Genomic DNA, 22,507 nt, shown 5'->3' with positions numbered 1-22,507 from the left:
TGGTGATCACACAATACTGTGAGTGTACTAATGCCACTGAATTATTCACCTTGAAGTGGTTCATCTTATTATGCAAATTTCACTTCAGTTTAAAGAAGAATGAAAGCGAGAGAAAGAGAATGTCAGAGGTCTATTTCTCTGGATTCAGGATGGGATTAAAAATCCATTCTGTCTTTCTTGCGCATGGTGACCTTGTGATATGGCTTGAGTGTAACTGAAGCAATTTGAGCCGATTAATTTCTTTCCTTTGCGCTTTAAAATTTAACATGCTTGGAGTTCACGTCCTGAACACTGAGTGCAAAGCAATATGAAAATTGGTGTTCTGGGTCCAGCGTGCTGCGGCTTCAAAAAAAATTAACCTGGACAGATGTGTCGTCGGTCCTCTAGGTTAGAGTTGGACACGACTTAGTCATTGCACATTCTGGAGGATGGCCCAGGGGCTGGAGTGTGAAGCCTGGCGCCACACTTGCCCTGGCTCCTTTTGCCCATTGGGGACACTGGTGCCCAGGAGAGAGCAAGGAGCGGCCCTGAGTCCTGCTCCTACATTCATTCAACGGACATTCTTGTGCTCTCCGGGGGTATGAAGATGAATGTGTTCTGGACCCTGCTTTTGAGAGGCTTACGGTCTAGCAGGGGAGCTTGGCAGCCACACTGGGACAAGGGGCAGTGGTCGAGGAGGAGCAGGTGGGTCAGTGGTGGTCAGAGAGACCTCCAAAGCATGCCGTCCCGTAGAACTAGCTGTGACGATGGCGTGTTCCCTGACCTGCTTTTGGACACAGTATCCGCCAGCTGAGTGTGGCCGCCGGACACTATTAACGCAGCCGGTGGGCCTGAGGAGCTGCGTTTTTCACTTTTGTCACTTTGCATTTCATCAGCTGCATGTGGCTTCAGCGCAGTCATAGAAGGTGAGATCCACACGAGCCGGTAATTGATCGGCCAGTTGGGTCTGGCTGGGCGGACAAGAGGTAAAGCCACAGGGCAGCTTAACTGGGGAATTGATGCCTTTCCTTTTGTGCATGTTGGGGCTTCAGGTACATGAGGGATGGTGCTGGATGGTGACATGGACCCTTAGGGAGAGCGGTGGACTGGAGATGACCGGTGGGAGCCATCAGCATAAAACCCTGGCTGGGATCCTAAAAGTGAGCTGTGTAGGGAAGCCTCTGCACGGCCTGTGAGTCCTGTTGATAGCTGTGGTGATCACGTGTGCTCTGCCCGGCCACTGAGACTTTCCAGAGAAGCAGATGAGATGATGTGTATGGTAGCGTTGGTAGAGGCTTCAAACATCAGGCGAGTTTTATAATGTCTTTCGGAATGGAGAGGAATGTGTCCCAAATGTTATTTTTCAGACACTAAAGATAAAGGCTCCAGATTCTGGAAGGGTTGCAAGCTAGATCATTCGTAAGGCCCTCCTGCTAACAGATGACCAGGGCCAGGATAAACAGAGGCAAGTATGTCTCCGGCAAGAATGTCAGGGACTCTGGGACATCGTGGAGGGCTCCCTCGGGCTTGTCACCGTGAGCAAACAAACATAAAAGCGGGGTGTCTGGGAGTGCAAATACCAGCACCACTCAGATCCCGAGACCAGCTCGGGGTCCAGGCCAAGCTGGGGGAGTCGTCCCAGAGGGTCCCAAGTGAAGCCAGGGCCCCCCAAGCTTCTAGAAGAGATCGCTGATTCTAGCTTGGTCGTGTTCCTCTTAGAAGCGAATGTACACTTTTTTTTTTTTTTTTAAATAAAAGCAACTCCAGTTTAAACATTTGGGATGAATTTCAATTAAAAAAAAATTACCTAAAAATTTCCAAACCCCCGAGAAGGTAAAACCAGCAAAAGGAAAGTCATTGGAAGGATGGGAAGACAACGAGGATTCAACCCTCCCAAGGATTTCACATTTTAGAAAAGAAAAACCAAATTAGAAAAGGGAAGATGGCTATATAGGAAATACAAAAAAAGGAAACGTGTATACTATATAACAATGATAAAGGACAACCGAAAATGACAAAGTAGACCACGCAGCAACCATGACAACAGCTATTGGAAAGTTTTTTTTTAATCGTTAAATGTCAAACTTAATAGATGGTTTAAACTATACATTAAATACTCGAGAGAACTGGTGAACTTGTAGATAGATCTGAAGAGATGATTCAGCCCAGAGATGAGGAGGTAAGACATAAATGTGCAGTTTTAAGAAGCGCAGGCGTTAGGGGCTTCCTTGGTGGCCCAGTGGTTAAGAGTCTGCCTTGCAGTGCAGGGGACACAGGTTCGATCCTTGATCTGGGGAGATCCCACATGCTGCAGAGCAGCCAAGCCTCTGTGCCACAACTCCTGGCCCTGAGAGCTGAAATGAGAGAAGCCGCCACGATGAGAAGCCCGCACACCGCAACTCGAGCCCAGCCTCCCACTCTCTGCAACCAGAGAAAGCCCGCATGCGGCAGCAAAGGCCCAGTGCCACCGAAAATAGCTAGATACATAAACAAAATTTAAAAAAGAAATGCACAAGTTAGAATGAGAGGGGCTAATATAGTATCCATGTAAGAGTCATCTCAAAGAAAACTGAAGTCCAGTGTCATCCCAGCAGAATCAAAGGAAGCACAGCTCACGTGTGGTCGTGGAGCTGTAGCACAGCAAGAACAAGGACGTGAAAGTGACCTGAGACGCCAGGTCGTCCAGGAAGACAGGATGAGTCTGATTCGATCAATACAGACTCACTTCTCTCCTCAGCCAGTGAGGACATTCCACCTAATATTGCTGTGCCATTGAAACCAGAGGTGTGGCAGAGTTGATTTTTCTCTTTGGGCTATCACATTTGTTTGATTTGACTGAAGACCTCCAATTTATCTATGAAAAAAATGCATATTATGTATACTGGTGTTTACTAAACATAGTCTGCTTCTTTATAGCAGTTCTTAGGCAAAAACGTGGCTCTTTGCTCTCTTTAGGACTTGATAAGGCTGCCACTGTTCAGTTTAACTCTGTCCTTGTGACCTATGTTTATCAGGAGCCCAAGTGTGCCCTCTCATGTTGGCTGAGGTCTGGGTCTTGTTTCTACTGTAAGATGTGCATGGTTATAACTACTGAACATCTTCCCAGTCTAAAGTGATGTGAGTATCTGGGGGGCAAATGGGGGAGAAGTTCTAAGATGAGGTTTTTAAAATGAAAAGTGACTTGGTTAACCCTTATGGCTAATGATGATATGTAGCCACGAATTTTGCTCCTAGAGCTCTCTATAATATATGTACTGAGTCTGATCTTTAAAACTTATTTGGAATCCAAGGGCAGCCTTGGGATGTCCTTTATGGTGACTTGATCTGGATTTTGGTGGTGGTCATAGAATCATAACATACATACATCCCCTAAAAGTTCATGTAAAAGCTGGTGAAATCAACAGACTTGCTCCAATACTAACTTGCCAGTGTCAGTTTCCTGGTTTCGTTGTTGTTCTTAGTTATACAGGGTATTACATGGGACCTCTCTCCCTTTTTTTTAATGTACCCTATTTTTGCAACCACTTGTCCATCTGTAATTTTTTAAGTGAAATTTAAGGGGAAAATGTCATTTAGAACATAGAGCATGACAGCCAGGAAAACAGCTTCTTCTTGATTTCTATTTATAGGAGCATCAGTTCAGAGAACATGAATACAAATACTTAGAAATATTTGGTGAATCCCGGAGGGTAAAGGGTCATGGGGCTGTGGTTAAAAATTGAGTTGGAGAGTTTAGCTCAGTGTCTCTATGACCACTTAAGGTTGGAAGCTTATCACAGAAATGTCAGAAGGCCACCATTGTTACAACTCATGGAAAACTAGCTAGAACTTTGTGTCACCTAAAATGAAATCAACTTGTGCCAGAGCATGAAAAGATGATTATTGTTGTCAATGGAATGGTGATTTTAAAAAAGGGGTTTTCGGTTTTTCAAGTTTGGTCTAAAGTGGAAGCATTAAGCATTTGGAAAATGTAGAATTTATTGTGGAATGAACGTATGATTGACCTTGAACAATGGGGGTTTAAACTGTGTGGATCCACTTACATGGGGATTTTTTTCAGTAGCAAATATTACACACTACACAGTGCATGGCTGGCTGAAGCTGAGGATTTGGAGAAACTGAGACTATGGAGCACCAGCTACAAGTCACACTCGGATTAACCCCCCAGTTTTTCAAGGGTCAATTGTAATTCTGTTAACTAAGCCATATGAATTAACCATTGAATGAGTCCAGTTAGTGAGAGAGTTATGAATTTGTGATACTCTTAAATATATAAATAGATTATTTCAATCTTTTCCCTCCCTCTTTCTTCTTTTATATTTGCAGTTGATGTCTTTATTTTTCTCTAGACAACTTTAGTGAATATAATTCCGATTTTGTGGGATGATATTCAGAAGATACTTACATTAAAATATCTTTATCATCAAGTTAAGCAGGTAGTGAGAAAAAGAAAATAACCTTCAGTAAGATGAGTCAAGAAAAACAGAATCCACAAATAAACAATATTATTTAATATTTATTATTTAATGTCTGCAGAGATTAAATAATAGAATACTTTGGAAAACTTTCTGGCAATAAATTTGAAAAATTAAACTCAAATTGACAAACCTCTAGAAAATACACACTGACCTGAAGAAAGAAAAAAGATATCTTGTTTAAAGGAAAGATATGTTTAAAGGAAAATGAATAATTAAAAATGTTCACCAAAGGAAAACACCAGGATCAGATGCTACCAATAAGCTTCCCACACTTTCCAGGAAGAGATCATTTCTTGAAAGAGAATGAATGTTCTCCAGCTTATTCCAAGAGCAAGCATAACTTGAAATCAAACAACATCATGAGATGAGACCATCATCAGAGTCACGTAGGAACACGAATGTCAAATTTTCAAATCATAAACTGGAACGGTAGCAGAATACCATGTGACACCGTCAGGTCAATGTCATGGGCTGTGTTTGCGTCCCCAGAATTTATACTGTAGAAACCCTTATCCCCAGTGAGACAGTACTAGGAAGTGGGGCCTTTGGACGGTAATTAGGTCTATGTGAGGTCATGAGGGTGGAGCCCCAGGACAGAATTAGTGTCCTTATAAGAGATGAGAGCTCACGGTCTGTCCCTCTGCCTGCTTGCACCAAGGGAGGCTATGTGAGGACTTAACTGGGAAGGGCCAGGACCTTCAGCAAGACCAGCCCTGCTGGTACCCTGATCTCCAGTTTCCAGAACTATGAGAAATATATGTTTGCCGTTTAAGCTGCCTGATCTGTTGCGTTTTTGTTATAGCAGCTATAGCTCACTGAGATGGTCAAGGAGGCAGTTTGCTGAACTTTCTTTTAAGGTCCACAGTTGGTAACATGTCTCTTCCTTCCCTGTTGTGTAGCTTCAGCAGCACTGGGCTGGACTCCAGCACAAAACCGAAATGAGCATCCTCCCCTTCTTCCTGGTTTTAAAGGAAGTGATTCCAGTGTATCACCGTGAAGATGGTTGTTAGTGTAGGCTTTTACACAGACTCCTTATCGGATTCACGGAGTTCTTTCTATTCCTGGTTTGCTAGTTGAGAAGAGACTCAAGAGGCAGTTTAACCAAGTGTGAGGAATGGACCTTATTTAGCTCCTAATTTCAATAAATCCACTGTAGAAAGACAGTTTTTGAGGCATTTGAGGAAATTAATGATGGACTTGGTATAGGAGGACAGTGAAGAATTATTTTAACTCAGCTGTGATCATACATTGTGATTGTGTGAGAAAATGCCTACTTTTGTGGGGAGTTCCCTGGTAGTCTAGGGGTTAGGATTAGGCACTTCAATGCTGTGTCGCAGAGTTCAATCCCTGGTTGGGGAACTGAGATTCTGCAAGCTGCATGATCAAAAAAAAAGAAAGAAAGAAAATGTTCACTTTTAATTTCTTTATTGTAATATACACAAAACATAAACTATACCACTTTAGCCATTTTCCTGTACATGCTCTATGACTTTAAGGACATCCACAGTGTTGTGTAGCAATCAACCACCATCATCCCCAGAACCTTTCGATCTTCCCCAGCTGAACCCGGGCCCCATTAAACACTCACTTGTCACACACCCAGACCCTGGAAACCACCATTCTTCTTTCTATCTGTAAGAATTTGATGATCCTTTGTTTGTTTTAATTGCTAAGTCATGTCCAACTCTTTTGGGGCCCCGTGGACTGCAGCCTGCCAGGCTCCTCTGTCCATGGGATTTTCCAGGCAAGAAGACTGGAGCGGGTTGGCATTTCCTTCTCCGGGGATCTTCCTGACCCAGGGGTGGAACCCACATCTCCTGCATTGCAGGCAGATTATATACTACTGAATCACCTGGCAAGGAGTGATTACTCTGGGCATCTCACATAAGTGGACCCCTATTTGTCCCTTTGTACTGTCTTATTTCACTTAGCAAAATGTCCTCAAGGTTTATCCCTATGGTAGCATGTTTCAGAATGTCTACTCTCATGGCTGAATAGTACTCCATTGTGTGTATGGACCACATTTTGTTTATCCTTTCATCCATGGTGGATATTGGTTCGTTCCTATTTTTTTGGCCGTTGTGAATAATGCTGCTATGAACATGGTGTACAAACATCTGTTGGAGTCCCTGATGTTGATTCCCTGTTGATTCTTTTGGATGTCCCCACATAGCCCAAAGTGGAATCCCTGGATAATCATATGATAATTCTGTTTGTTTTTTTTTTTTTTGAGGAATAATTTTTTTCCCACAGCAGTTGCACCATTTTACATTCCTACCAGGAGTGCAGTGCACAGGGGTTTTACTTTCTCCATATCCCCACCAACATATCTTAAGAAAAATGCCATTCCCATAGAAACTCAGCACACCACTAGCCAATGGGCAGTGGAGACCACGCCCCCCAACCCCCACCCCTGCCTGGATAGCTTTCATGCTTAGCTGTGGTCTTGCCTAGATTTTCCCTGGGTGTCTGTAAAATTCCCATCATGTCTCTGAAAGGAAGGACTTCAGGAGCAAAAGAAAAACTAACTACTCTGCGATCTGTTGATGCACATATATGAGGGGAACTGTTCATTTTTAAAAGGCAAGGGACTGCCAGACACTGTTCTGACCCGAGGTTCCTTTTGAGTGGAGGGTGGGGGTTGGCTTCGGAGAGAAATATTGATCTCCTTCCAGTTTTTAAGTTGGGTGCTGGTTTCCTTGGTGCTTTGTTATTATGCTTCACTACCTCTGTAAACTCACATATATAAACATACTTTTGCATGTTATACATTTTACATTTATACTTTTACATTTATAATCTTAACCCAGTAACATTTATTCTTTCCTGCTGTGGCCCCTGTCTGTTGGCCAGAGGTCCGGTGCTGCTCTGAAATTTCAACTAGTATTCGTCTGAGGCAAGGAGAGAGAATAGAGTGAGTTCTATAAAGCTAAATTGATTCAACTCCAAGGATTGTGTATATCCTTGAATTATGTCCTTCCTACTCAATTTGGTGTTAAAAGGACCTTTAAAAATAAAATCAGAGCGTCGAAAGGGTGCAGTTTATTGTCTTATTTGCTCTATTTTCCTTAGAAAAGGTAAACAGAAACAGGAGATGCCCTTGTGTAAGGTCATTACTGTTAAAAAAAAAAAAGAAGTGTTTTCAGGGGTCCTTGAAATGAAAAATTCTAGGAATTGTTGCCTCAGAGAACACAGCTCTGTATTCAGTAGCCAAACTCCAAGGCTGATGATATTCAAGACTGGGATTTCACTCACCTTCCTTTCCAGAGAATGTATTATACTCTCCCATTTAAAAAGCTCATTTAGAGGAACATTAATCGGCCCTGTGTGAAGACTCAGGAGTAGGTCTACCGACACCCAGCTCAGGGGACCTACAGTCTCAAATACCACCAGCTGATGAAGCTTACAATTAACATTTACCGAGCACTTCTCTACCATTGACTGTTTTGTACGGACTCTTTCAATCTTCAGGAATGTTATTTTTTCCCATTTAACTGATAACTGCAACTTTGGCTAACATCTTGCTCAGAATCACTGGAGTAAGATAACGGGGAGCTGGAATTCACAACCCCTGGGGAGCTCCCCGCTGTGGTCCACACTCCTGGTTACTACTTCACTGGATTCCACACACAGCACCATCTTTGAGAAGCCAGAGGCAGGGGCTCCCGAAGAGGTAGGAGGCAGTGGATCCCCCGCTCAGCCCTCTCTCACCCCGATGTTTAAGGAGCCCAGTTCACGCAGCTTAAAGGAGGAAAGGCTAAGCTCATTGGAACCCTTGCACGTGTGCTAAGCTGCTTCAGTCGTGTCGGACTCTGTGACTCCATGGACGGTAGCCGACCAGCCTCCTCTGTCCATGGGATTCTCCAGGCAAGAATACTGGACTGTTTTACTATGGTAGTCTTCAAACACTTGTAGGCAGTGATTTAATTGTACTTACTTCTTGCATCTATATGAGACATTAGCAAATGCACTGTGTAAATTCAGTTGTGGGCAGATTTGGGGAGAGAGGAGGCATTCCAAGCATACTTCAGTTACTGGTAGCTGAGGTCTCATAGGAAGATTGAGGAAGATGCTATAGCATTGACCGAAGGGGCATAAAACATTTGGGTGGGAAAGCTTAACACGAGCTGGGCAGCAATCAGAGACGCCTGGGGGACTGAGGAGACCATGCATGTCCTCCAAGAAGGATAAAAGAACAACAGCAGGAGGAAGTTGAGTCCTTCAGGGTCACACTGAGGAGAACTGGGGAAATGAACATTATAAGGCCGTGAGTTCTAATTCACACGGTAATAAAATGGAGGGCTTTGAACTACGCTTCTATTTTCTCCTTTTTAGACTCTTTATCTCTCTCTTCACATCTGTCTGCGAGCGGCTGCCAAGACCCTTCCTTAGTCACACACATCGCCTCCCAGGATTTCGACATCCCTTCTCAAGAACTGCACGCAGCTTCTCCCCTTCCTGGCAAGGTCAGACGCACTCCCCTTCCTGGCAAGGTCAGACGCACCTTCTCTCTCCTTCCCTCCCTCTCTCTCATCCTCTCCGGCTCTCCCTTCTCTTCTTGTGTCGTTTGCCTCTTACCTGTAGCAAATCACCCAAGACATAGTGGCTCGGAACAACAAGGGATCGTCTCTCACAGTCTCGTGACAAGACGAGGACGAATGGGGTGGCTCCCCCTGGAGGGCGTTCATGCAATTGCAGCCAGGTGGTCTCTGGTAGGGGTTGGGTGATCCCAAGTCTGCACTGCGTTGGACATCCAAGATGGCGTCTTCATATTACGTCCGGCGGACCCCCTGAGGTGGCTGGGGATTGAGTGGACTCTTTCCTCCCTCCTCCCTCCTCCCTTCTCCTTCCATGTCCTTATACACCACACAGCCTCTCTACATGGTTACCTTGGACTTCCTTGTAGCGTAGGGGGTTCAGAGTAGTGGGACTTCTTACCTGGTAGCCATCTTGCCTCAGACATGCATCCCAAGACACCTAATCAGAAGGAAAGTCAAAACTTACGAGTTAGTCTCAGGAGTCACTCCTCACCATTGTTGCTGCCTCTTGTTGGTCCAGAGAAGGTCACAGAGCCAGCCCAGGGGAGAGCAACCACCCAGGGGTGTGAATGCAGGAAGGTTTGGTTTACTGGGGGTGGCATACCTCTCCAAGGACTAACGTTTCTCATGTATTGAAATGTCTGTCCCTTTCTCTCTTCCTGACTGAAATACCTTGTCACTGCTTTGTACCTTGTTTGCATTCATAGTTTTTTCTGTTGTTTATATTAATGACTTCTTTGAGGAATTCTTAGGCATTCTCTCAAAAGAATCTTAAGAATATGCTTTCATTTCTTGATACTAAAATTTCAGCACCCAAGAAGGCCTATAGAATAGCTCTGTGACTGTTTTTTAGAAAGTCTCTTTGGGAAATCAGATTCGGTTCGCCTTAACCACTGATGATAACACAGCAAACTAAAAAGGCAGATCAGTTTTAGAGAAAAGTGATCCACCATGAGGTGTGGGTGTCCTTGGATGAACTCCCCAACAATGATGCTTTTCATGCTTGGCCACTAATTTAAAAACCTGTTCTCTTGTTGAGGCTAAATGGTGACTTGCTTTCCGTCTGGACCTTCTTTTTTTGTTTTTCATACTTATATTCAAACTCTTTTATACAAATGAAAGTTTACCCTTTTTTTTGAATAACTCCCTCTCCTCTTACCCTTCCAAAGGGATAAGTTGAAACTAAAAGATTTGTTGCACAGTCACATGGCAGTTTCAGAAATTCTTGAAAATCCCATACCGATGGATAGCTTAACTTTCCCTAGCTTCTGCAATGCCATTGAGGTCTCAAGCTCATATAAAGAGTTATTGGCGGCTTTTTCTTCTTTTTTTTTTAAAAACACTAAATCTGCAAAGCTTTTTTCTGGTGATTATGGAGAACAGCACAAGTGGTAGAAAGTGGGCCACTGGAGGTGGCAAAGAACTTCTTTTTCCTACCCACAAGCCCTGAAGAAACTCTGCCAACAAGGATTAATTTGCTCATGAGATCTTACTGTGGTTGCCATTAAGAAAGAAAAAAACCCATCAGGAACAGCAGGGCAGAAGCATTTCTGAGCTCGGGGGAGAAGAGTTGGGTTTTGTGGTGGGAAGTGGGGTGTTGGTTTTTCTCTCCTACAGTGACGAGGCTGACAGCATTTCTCTCCCTCGGACTCTGTGTGGACATCTGAAGGCCAGCCCCGAAGGAGGATAATCAGTAGCTTGTAGTTTTCTGTAGTTTGGCTTTATTAAAAGCAGGGGAAAGATTTCATTTTAAAAAAGCCTTCAGGCAGTTCCCTGGTGACCTCATGGTTAGGATTTGGCTCTGTCACTGCAGGGGCTCAGCTCCATCCCTGGTCGGGGTATTGAGATCCAGCGAGCCACGTGGAATAGCCAGAATATGGGCAAGAAAAAACGTGTCGATTCGATCCTTTCCCAGTTTTTAAGAAAGCCTTGGACAACAGCATGTCACCCCATTGGTGGTGTGTTTGCACATTTCTGTCCTCATACTTGGGTTCCATAGACAAGTTAGGCAGACCCTGGCAGCTTCAAACTCAGAGGGTTCCTCCTCGCAGAGTTATTCAGCCCCCAGTTTCCTCCAGGAGAAGGAAGCAGTGGACTTCAATTAGAACAATGTTTTCTACGAAGCTTCACACTAAGCCCCTCAACAAAAATTTCCACCAGCCACCAGGCAAAATATGGCAGACCCTGAAAGCTTCAGACCCAGGCGGAATGCACCCCCGACTACCAGGACCCCCACCAAAGGTCAGCTCAGGGTTGCCCTGGGTCTTGTCAGCTGCTTGGTGGGGAGAGAAGGAAGCAACCCGAGGGGCCAGGGCTACTGGAAGAAGAGGGGCTGGGAGGGGTGGGTGGGGGGCTAGACGGCAGAGGCAAGTCCCGGTCACTGATTCCTGAAGTCCTGCAACTTCTGGGAAGCCCCCATTCTCCCACCTGTGCAGATGACGACCCCTTAAGCGAAGCGTTTAAATAACTTGCTTTCATGCGACCTGATTAAGCTATTTAAAGTCTTTAAATAGAATCTAAGCATTGTATTTAATCCTTGAGTAAAATGAAGGATTTTTGTCTGAGCCTGGCCGCCTAGCCCATGGTTCCTTCCACCACCCCCGACCCCCTCTCAGAAGCCATGGGTAACTGGTAATCCTCTTATGAATGAAAACGGGGGACTTGCTCGAGGTGAGCCTGTGGCACTCAGCCAAGTAACAACAGCTGTCACTCTCTCTCGTTTAATCCTATAGTGGAGTACGACAAGGAGTTCTCCCCTCGCCAGCGACACCACAAAGAGTTCAAGTTCAACCTATCCCAGATTCCTGAGGGTGAGGCGGTGACGGCTGCAGAGTTCCGAATCTACAAGGACTGTGTTGTGGGCAGTTTTAAAAACCAAACTTTTCTTATCAGCATATACCAAGTCTTACAGGAGCATCAGCACAGGTATGGAGGCTCAAGGAACCCCAAAGGGTCGGGCTGGGCCCCGTTTCTCACCCCATCACCCTGTAACCCCAAGCGTGTCTGGGGAAGGTGGCTTGGAGTTCAAGGGCAGCCCACGGGCGTGACGAGGGATGTGTTCCCAGTGCTAGTTTAGCGGGCAAGAAGATACTTTTGCTTTTACGGTGAAGATTTCCCAATAGTTTTCTTTTCTGAAGCTAGCCAGTGAATAGTAATTACTAAGCACCCTTTGTGATCAGAAACAGAACCGACTGGGAACTGGTTCCCACTATTGCTTAGGCTGTCTTCTGAATGGAGGGTGAGGGTGGCTGACAGGTTCATACTTGAAAATTATATGAGGATGCTTACAAATGCTACTGAGTCAAGTGAATAGAAGGCTATGTGCTAGTGATACAATATATACATATATTTTGGTTGGCCAAAAAGGTCATTAAGATAATTGCATGAATGAACTTTTGGTCAAAAACCTGAATGAACGTTTTGGTCAACCCAATATAATGTCTTTGAGAGTGTGTGTGTGTGTGTGTGTATGAATTAATGTGTCTCAAATGTATTTTTTTATCATGTAGATGCGACAGAACAGTAGACTTTATTTTTTTCCATGTCTGTATTATTCTTTTTATTATTATTATTATTTATTTTATTTTATTTTTAAACTTTACAATATTGTATTAGTTTTGTCAAATATCTAAATGAATCCGCCACAGGTATACCCGTGTTCCCCATCCTGAACCCTCCTCCCTCCTCCCTCCCCTACCCTCCCTCTGGGTCGTCCCAGTGCACCAGCCCCAAGCATCCAGTATTGTGCATCGAACCTGGACTGGCGACTCATTTCATATATGATATTATACATGTTTCAATGCTATTCTCCCAAATCTTCCCACCCTCTCCCTCTCCCACAGAGTCCATAAGACTGATCTATACATCGGTGTCTCTTTTGCAGTCTCGTACACAGGGTTATTGTTACCATCTTTCTAAATTCCATATATATGCGTTAGTATACTGTATTGGTGTTTTTCTTTCTGGCTTACTTCACTCTGTATAATAGGTTCCAGTTTCATCCATCTCATTAGAACTGATTCTAATGTATTCTTTTTAATGGCTGAGTAATACTCCATTGTGTATATGTACCACAGCTTTCTTATCCATTCATCTGCTGATGGACATCTAGGTTGCTTCCATGTCCTGGCTATTATAAACAGTGCTGCGATGAACATTGGGGTACACGTGTCTCTTTCCCTTCTGGTTTCCTCAGTGTGTATGCCCAGCAGTGGGATTGCTGGATCATAAGGCAGTTCTATTTCCAGTTTTTTAAGGAATCTCCACACTGTTCTCCATAGTGGCTGTACTAGTTTGCATTCCCACCAACAGTGTAAGAGGGTTCCCTTTTCTCCACACCCTCTCCAGCATTTATTGCTTGTAGACTTTTGGATCACAGCCGTTCTGACTGGCGTGAAATGGTACCTCATAGTGGTTTTGATTTGCATTTCTCTGATAATGAGTGATGTTGAGCATCTTTTCATGTGTTTGGTAGCCATCTGTATGTCTTCTTTGGAGAAATGTCTATTTAGTTCTTTGGCCCATTTTTTGATTGGGTCATTTATTTTTCTGGAGTTGAGCTGTAGGAGTTGCTTGTATATTTTTGAGATTAGTTGTTTGTCCGTTGCTTCATTTGCTGTTATTTTCTCCCATTCTGAAGGCTGCCTTTTCACCTTGCTAATAGTTTCCTTTGTTGTGCAGAAGCTTTTAAGTTTAATTAGGTCCCATTTGTTTATTTTTGCTTTTATTTCCAATATTCTGGGAGGTGGGTCATAGAGGATCCTGCTGTGATGTATGTCAGAGAGTGTTTTGCCTATGTTCTCCTCTAGGAGTTTTATAGTTTCTGGTCTTACGTTGAGATCTTTAATCCATTTTGAGTTTATTTTTGTGTAAGGTGTTAGAAAGTGTTCTAGTTTCATTCTTTTACAAGTGGTTGACCAGTTTTCCCAGCACCACTTGTTAAAGAGATTGTCTTTAATCCATTGTATATTCTTGCCTCCTTTGTCAAAGATAAGGTGTCCATAGGTGTGTGGATTTATCTCTGGGCTTTCTGTTTTGTTCCATTGATCAATATTTCTGTCTTTGTGCCAGTACCATACTGTCTTGATAACTGTGGCTTTGTAATAGAGCCTGAAGTCAGGTAGGTTGATTCCTCCAGTTCCATTCTTCTTTCTCAAGATAGCTTTGGCTATTCTAGGTTTTTTGTATTTCCATACAAATTGTGAAATTATTTGTTCTAGCTCTGTGAAGAATACCGTTGGTAGCTTGATAGGGATTGCATTGAATCTATAAATTGCTTTGGGTAGTATACTCATTTTCACTATATTGATTCTTCCAATCCATGAACATGGTATATTTCTCCATCTATTAGTGTCCTCTTTGTATTATTCTTGTTTCCTGAAATGAGGCCACACCATTTTACAAAAGAACTGTGTTCTTGGGGCTGCCTAGCAAGTAAAAGAATCCTTCCATGGGGTGATTTTTTAGAGCATTGGAGGGGCTAAGGGATGAAGTAGTACAGCATTTTATTTCAGTCCTACAGAGACAGAGAACAAGCCCATGACCTTGAAATTTTGCTTAGTCCTTAGGGCTCAGCTGAGTGGTTTGGTCAAATGGAGAGCTTGGGGCAGAGGTCAGCGCTGCCCGTGGTTCTCGTCGGGTAGCAAGTGGGAACTTGGCACGTGATAGGATTTTCTGGCAATAATATGGTAAATCTGAAGATAAAAGTAAGAGAATGCAAAGGGAAGGGAACTCCCCACCCCTTTGTTTATGGACTCTATTAGCTTGGGTTTCATAAACCAACTCCAGATTCTTGCTTTTGGTCCTGGAAGTCTGTTGACTTCCCAAGAAGGTCCAAAAGTCTCGGCCAAGAAGGTCCAAAGGAATGAGTTTCGTTTCTCCTGGACTTATGGGTCTGTCTCAATACATGCACTAAAATAATAACAAATGTGAACTTTGCCCCACACAAGAACTGTTTTGAGAGCACTGCTGACATTTGACCCTGATGCATATTCAGGTCCATTATGAGGAAAGTGGAGAAGGAAGGACGTGCCAGGCTTTGGGGACACACGCTGGTGTGGGCATACACACTGACCGCTGTAGGTGAATCTCAGCCACATGATAATACATAATAAGTGAAATAGAGCCACTGTGGGATCTTTATTACAGACCAAAAGTTCAGATTGGAAGGGAAGTTTTCTGATGTCTGACTATCACTCCTAAATTAAAATATATCGATCAATTTAACTGTTAAGGGCCTCTGTTGAAAAGTAAATTCTTCATTGCTAGCTTTTCATCTTTCAGTATTTCAGAGAAATTCAGTATTCAGTGATTCTTTGGAATAGCTTGGTTTTGTTGTCCAGTCCCTAAGTTGTGTCCAACTCTTTGCAACTCCATGAACCGCAGTACACCAAGCTTTTCTGTCCTTCACCATCTCCCTGAGTTTGCTCAAACTCATGTCCATTGAGTCAGTGATGCCATCCATCCGTCTCATCCTCTGGCATCCCCTTCTTTTGCCCTCAGTCTTTCCCAGCATCAGGGTCTTTTCCAGTGAGTGAGCTCTTCGCATCAGGTGGCCAAAGTATTGGAGCTTCAGCTTTGGCATCAGCCCTTAATGAGTATTCAGGACTGATTTCCTTCAGGATTGACTGGTTTGATCTTGCTGTCCACGGGGCTCTCAAGAGTCTTCTCTAACACCACAGTTTGACAGCATTAGTCCTTCGGTGCTCAGCCTTCTTTATGGTCCAACTCTCACATCTGTTTATGACTAATTTAGCCATTGACTTTCATTTTGCCTAATTATCAGTCTCATTGCCTTTCTGTGTTGGAAATAATCTGCTGGTGCCTTTTTGGCTCAGACTTCTGTTTGGAAAGCATAGTTTCCTCTGTTCTGCAGGATAAGCTTCATGGTGAAAACACTGGATTGGAGCTTTTGTGACTATGAATTTTTTTTCAAAATTATTATTATTTTACCAAAGAGAGAGAGTACACGCTAGCAGACTATTTGTGAGGTTTACATTGAGCTTCAGCCAGAAGTGAACAGCTGCCTTGAGCTTCAGATGCTGGTGTCAGGCTTCCTCCAGGCCAGCAGTGAGCTTGGAAAACAGACTCCCCAATGGTCCCAACCTTTGATGACTCTCTGTCAAAGCTGTAATCGCTCTGCCTTCTAGGACGGGAGTATTTGGCGATGGATATATTTAACTTTTGTGCATAGGAAAGGGGAAATCCTGGGAGAATTGGGAGAATTTCGTGCTTTTGAAGAGTTCCAGGTTGGCCAGGAGGAGATTGTCTTTTCTTATCAGTGGCCTGGAGCCCAGAATGCCTGTGGCCTCCTCGTTTTCTTTCAGAGGCCTCCAGATTGAACCATGGGACCCCTTCTGGGGAAGGTCCCATCTCCCCATCTGTACCATCTTGGAGTGTCTTGGCTAAAAAGGACTCTCCCAGCTCATGAAGAAACATAGCTGTCTAATCTGTGTTTCAGTGAAATTTGTAGCATCTGATGGATCAGCTTAAGACATGTGTGTGTTGCAAAAGAGTTGGCCTCCTTGAAAAAGAAAAAAAAAAGGCAGGTTTTTCATTGCTGAGTCATACCCTCAGCTGGGGCTGAAGGAGTTCTGTGTCAGACCTCCTGCTATAAAGGGCAGCTAGGGAGTCTGACCCAGGGAGGGTCAGGAAAGATGCTTGGAAGGGAGGCTTTTGCTGTGAACTCTGCAGAAACCTCATGCCTCTGGTAAAAAAATCACTGAACCAGGTAAGTTAAAAAACAGCGATGACTAGATGGTGTTTGTTGAAGCAGCTGATACATTATTCAAAACCTGAGAATAAGCCTAGAGATGAAATCTAAGTCCTGAAAAGAACTGGAGCAACTCGTGGAGTGGAGGGGGGTTGGCAACCCAGAAGCACACATGTGCTCTTTGTAGTCTGTTTATTTATTTTTAACTTTTTATTCTGTATTGAGGTATAGCTGAGTAATACTGTGGTAGTTTCAGGTGGACAGTGCAGGGACTCAGCCATACATATCCATGTACCCATTCTCCCCCAAACTCCCCTCCCATCCAGGCTGCCGCATCACAGGGAGCAGAGTTCCCTGTGCTCTGTAGTAAGGTCCTTGTTGTTTACCCATTTTATTTTAAAAAATAATTTATGTATTATTTTTGGTTGTGCTGGGTCTTCATTGCTAGGCGAGGGCTTTCTGTAGTTGTGGTGAGAGTTACTCTTCATTGTGGTGCACGGGCTTCTCACCGGGGTGGCTGTTCTTGTTGGATCACCAGCTCTAGGGCCCTCGGGCTCAGTAGTTATGGCCCGGGGCTTAGTTGCTCTCCAGCATCTGGAATCTTCCCGGACTAGGGATCGAACTTGTGTCCCCTGAATTGGCAGGTGGATTCTTATCCACGGTGCCACCAGGGAAGTTGCTTTGTTAGTTACCCATTTTAAATACAGCAGCGTGTACGTGTCTATCCCAGACTCCCTAACTCTCCCTTCCCCCCATTTTTAACTCTGTAGTATGGAGTGGGGTTGGTAGTTTAAGATGAGTTTGCTGTTAAAATCTGATGTTAGGAATTGTTATATGTTTATGATGACCCTGGTGGAAACTGGCAGTTATATCATGCTCAGAGTTTGGGAAAAACCTTCCCAAATCCCTTCCTTAGAGTTTAGCCATGACCACATCAGACAGGTGGGTAGGCACTTTATGCTATAGGAGGATGAAATGTGGCGTATATACATTGTGTCAAGTCCAGATTAGGCCTAAAGTGTGCTCTGCTTACTCAAAGTCACCCCCATGCTGTGGGGACAGTCCCAAGGTGAAGTGCCAGAAGGAGGGAAACGGTCCCCTTATGGCACGTCTTGCATCTTCAACTCCTCAGCTTGGATAAGAACATCTCAAGGATGCTCCTGTTTGGGTAGCACAGGAGACAGCTCTGGGTAAAAATGTGTCTGTTAGAATTCAGGCCTTTGGCTCTTGAGGACTCCTGGTGGGAAAAACCTCTGCAAACCTTCATTGATCTATTGGTCAACCATGGATGTGTTAGCAGCTTTTCCAAAGGAAAGGTGTGGAGGCGATGAAAGACTAAATCACAGGTAAGTAGTTGTACTTAGTCACGGTGTGGTGTTTTTGTCCATTTACTTTGCATTTTCTCCTGCAGCGCGTCCATGCTAAGCTGTCTTCATACTTGGAGGGTAAAGGCTGCTCTGATTAACTGTCAACCTTTTGTTATCATGTGTGGCAGCATGATGGTAGCATGTCGCTCAGTTCATAGGTACTCACGTGCCTTTATACTAATAGTGCAATTTGGGGGCCTTTAGGAATATCATTCTCATCTGTATTTCTTATTTGGTTAAAGATATACTTTACCTCTTAATTCACTTTTGTATATCTGGAAGTCAAACAGCATCTCTTGGAAGCCATACAGAAATGTTTTCAGTGTCTGAAAGATGGTTCTGTTTGGTCCATGGGTCGGCCCCGCGTGCCTCTGCTAGCTGTGAAATTCTGTACTCTGGGCATGTATATGTCACTTGGCAGTGATAGTCTGTCTTCTGTGTGTGTGATAACTTTCTTTTTTGTGTTTTATCATGGTGCAGTCTTTTGTAAGACATTTAAGCGAGAATTAATTACCAGATCGAAAAGTCGGTTCCTCCTGGTATAAGCAACAGCACAACTTACTCCTCTGTTTGCAAACAGAGGGAGTGGGAAGCAAACAAACAGAGGCAAAGTGGGAGTTTTTTTGTATAGATATAGTTTTCTCAGTTTGGATCATATGCTTCATCCTAATTTTAGCATCGTTTTTAGCACTGGAAGATGTGCAACTTTGAATCAAGGAAGCAGGGCAATTCTGTGGTGGAGTTGGTTTTTAAAACCGAGAAAGATTTCCTTAGGCTGCCCAGAGGCTATGCTGGTGGAGTCCCCAGGAAGAAGGCCAGACTGAATTATTGTTTATGTGACTAAGTTCATCAATTCTGACCTGTTTTTAAGATAGAATATAATTGTCCCAGGAGAGAAAATAACTGTCGAAAGGCAAAAGCAGTTTTCCAGAATTTTAAATTTGACACACTTCTCTGAACCATTCACGGAGATCGGAAACAGAGGAATCAGTCAGGAGGGTCTTGGAGAAGAGTCCAGGTTGGGACAGGTCTGAGTCATGATTAGATGCTGAGAGCCTGTGAGATATGGAAGTATTTAGACCAGCAGAATGAGCTCTACTCTATAGTTCTGGGTATTTGAGAACGATGGACGTAGATTAGAGAGTTTAGATATAAGAATAAAAAAACCTAGTTGACCCGGGACCGCTTATTGAAAATACTGTCCTTTTTCCATTCACATCAGTGGCATCTTTGTCATAAATCATGTGACCACTTAAGTGTGGGTCTGTGTCTAAGATCTTTGTTCTGCTCTGTTGGTTGATTTTTCTCTTCTTGTACCAATATTATGCTCTTGAGTCTTTTAGTTTTAAGGGAAGTCTTGATATCTGGCATGTAAGTTCTCCAAATTTGTTCAAGCTTTTCTCGGCTGTTGATGGTCCTTTGTAGTTCCATGTATACTATAAAATCAGCATTTCAGTTTCCACAAAGAAGCTCTGTGCTGAAATTCTGAATCTACTTGGAATTTTGTCAGATTTAGAGCTCAATTTGGGATGAATTGACTTTCGCTAATTGTGAGTGGTCCAGTCCAAGAATGTTTATTTAGGTTTGCTTTTAACTTCTCTCAGTAACCTTTTACAGTTTGTGGGGGTCTTGAATGTTTTTATTAGAATTATTCCAAGTATTGAAGTTTCCATCCTATTGTGAGTGGTATTGTTATCTTTTAAAAATTTCAGTGTCTGATTATTTTTTGCTGTACCCATAGAAATAACAATTGATTTTTAGATATTGATCTTATATCCAGCAACCTTGCAAATGTACATAGTCTAATAATGTTTCTCTGCACTATTTTAGAATTTCCATGAATATAATGTCATCTATAAATATTTTTAATTTTTCATCATAGTTCTTATATTTTTGCTTCTGTTATTGTGCTTGCTGGACATCCAGTGTAATATTGAATCCCATTCAGGTTTCTGGTAGGTTTCTAATCTGACATTGGAAATCTGTCAGATTTCTGATCTAAGGGAGGAAGCATTTAATCTGTACCATTAAGGACAATGTTTGTTATAAATGTTTTTGTAGATACTCTGAATAGACTTAGGAAATTCTCCTCTATTCTTACTTTGCTATGAGTTTTTTAAAATTAGAAATTATGTGGATTTTTTTCTGAATTTTGGGGCATGATTGTAGTTAGTCCTTCATATATCCATGGGTTCTACATCTGTGGAGTCAACCAACTACGCATCAAAATATTTTTTAAAGATTTCAGGAAGTTCCAAAAAATTTGAATTGCTATGTGCTTGCAACTATTTACACGGCACTTACATTGTATTAGGTACTATAAGTAATCTAGAGATTTAAAATATACAGGAGGACATGCATGGGTTATATGCAGATATACTACATGGTTTTATGTAAGGGACTTGAGCATACATGGATTTTGGTGTCTAGCTATTTTTTGGTATCCAGAATTCGGTCCTGGAACCAGTCCCCCAAGGATACTGAGGGATGTCTATAATCAATGTCACATTCCTGAAACAAACTGAACTTGGGATTTATCCTTTTAATATAACGCTAGATTTTAAGATCATGTCTGAAAATTCTATTATTTGAATCACCTGTGGGTCTATTTTCATGATCTGTTTGCTCCCTTGATTTTTCTTCATTTGGTCTTATTTCCTAGCATGCCAAATCATTTTTTGAAATTATATTCTGGACTTTATTTATGAAAAACAGTTCTAGATACTGGTGTCTCCTTCCAGACTGGATTTCACTTTCTTCTGGAAGGCAGGCAGGTCAGCTTGTTCGGTTTTAATTGAAGCCAGGTTTCTGGATATGTTGAGGCATCTGTTTCTTGTTTTCCCTTTCTCCTGCAGTTTAGCTCGTTAGGGGTCTCGGCTGAAGGTCTAGGTTGTTTACCAGAAGTTCTCTTCCATGGTGGGCTCTGAACTCTTAATTTTAAACTCCCCAGCATTGAGAGACTGCCAAAAACTCTGCTGTGCTTTTGTTTAGCCTCTAAGCAGTTTCTTCCTGCTTGTTTTCTCAGCTTCTTCCTCCACGCAAACACAGCCTAACATTTGGCAAATGTCTCAAATGGAAATACTGGAGTTCACGGCAGTCAGGCCTTGAAGAGCCAAGATCCTAGAGGAAGGGACCCCTAACTTCTATGAAATCACATTGATGAGCTCACTTCTGTGCAGTCCTCTGGGACCTTAGCCCTCCAAGTCATAACTCCCTGAAGCTCCAGTTTGCATTGCCAGCCAATGATACCGCTCCAGGCTCTGGGCTGCTACCCCATTCTGTTTGACATCTTTGCGGTATGCCAGGAATTAACCAAGGCCCAGAGATGAAAAAGCAGTGGCGGATACAGGCTCAGCCTTGATGCACTTCTCTTCTCTCTGACCTCTTGCCGCATCAAGTGTTTGCCTTTCTTGGTGGCTCTAAGGTAGCTTCAAACAGGTTTGTGATTTTCGCTGTTCTTAGTAAGAGTGCTCGTTTGATGCACCATACCCCAAAGCACCCATCTCTGAAGTGTCATATTTTTATTTGGAAATCTTTATAATGAATCCCCACAGATGTTGATGTTGGAACCAAACAGTTTGATTCTGGAAACCAGACTTGAACCCAGTCGTTGGGCCAGCATCTAGGAGATTCATGTTCTTAGGAAAGCATTTCTCACAGACTGATGCTCATAGAGTGATTGCTGTATGAATTCCGTTGGATGTTCAGTGATGCCTCCCGAAATGAAGGAACATGAACTCTTATCTCCACTGACCTGAAAGTGAGATATCTGGGACTGTTCTTTTATGAAGAGAAGGGCAAATTTGAGAAAGGCGGGATGGGAGAAGTCGATTGTTGTTTGGGCAGAGGAAAATCAAAGGCTTCTTATCGCTGTGCCCAGCCACGCCTGTTTCTGAATCTGGCTGTCACAGGTTCCCTCCCTAGGGACTACTGAAATCTTCCTGCTGGCTTGGTAATCTCTGGCACACTCAGCCTGGGCCCCAGACGAGCACTGAACTTTGTAGTGTTTGTTCCTTTGCTCCTGAGAAAGGGGCAACGTGCCCGACCCACACCTGTGGTTATGTAACCAGTTACTTTCATCTTCTTAGTCAAGAGCATCTTCCTTAGACTTAGAAAGACCCCCATGAAGTCAAAGGGGTAAACAAGAGTCAAGAAGCTACCAAGCCTTCTTCCCCTTGCCTGTCTATGTTCTGTTCTTTGGAAGGGTAGCTGAGAAGGTTAGAGAAGAATTAAAAGAACAAGGACAAATTTTGGAGAGGGGGACGTCAGGGTGTGGGGAACAGGAAGAACTTTTGTTTGGGAATTGTTTACCCACTTGGTAAATGTGGCAGAGAAAAGAAAAGAGGTTTGTGTCTGGAAATGATGCTGCCTTCTCTATTATTCACACCCAGGTGTTTTAGTTGCCAGCATCTCTGCACCAGGATGTCCAGCTTT

The 22,507-nt window shown here is 43.2% G+C and overlaps 1 protein-coding gene across 6 annotated transcripts in view; it reads left to right on the top strand.

Moving 5' to 3' along the window:
* BMP6 (bone morphogenetic protein 6) overlaps positions 1-22,507 on the top strand; it is a 156,242-nt gene that overhangs the window by 115,445 nt on the left and 18,290 nt on the right. For 3 of the 6 annotated variants that reach the window (XM_086370888.1, XM_086370887.1, XM_086370889.1), the window contains exon 2: positions 11,728-11,920. In XM_086370888.1, coding sequence (XP_086227014.1) covers positions 11,728-11,920 — 193 coding nt within the window. Of the gene's footprint in view, positions 1-9,194; positions 11,237-11,727; positions 11,921-22,507 lie in introns of those variants that run through there. The other 3 variants (XM_086370891.1, XM_086370890.1, XM_086370892.1) reach the window with 2 other exon arrangements.

Source organism: Bos grunniens, chromosome 23 (genome assembly GCF_055505025.1).
Source record: "Bos grunniens cultivar Pamir isolate PY7600 chromosome 23, Bosgru_T2T1.0, whole genome shotgun sequence".
NCBI classification, from domain to species: Eukaryota; Metazoa; Chordata; class Mammalia; order Artiodactyla; family Bovidae; genus Bos; species Bos grunniens.
The sequence above is the reverse complement of the archived record's forward strand: the minus strand, read 5'-3'. Positions and strand labels throughout refer to the sequence as shown.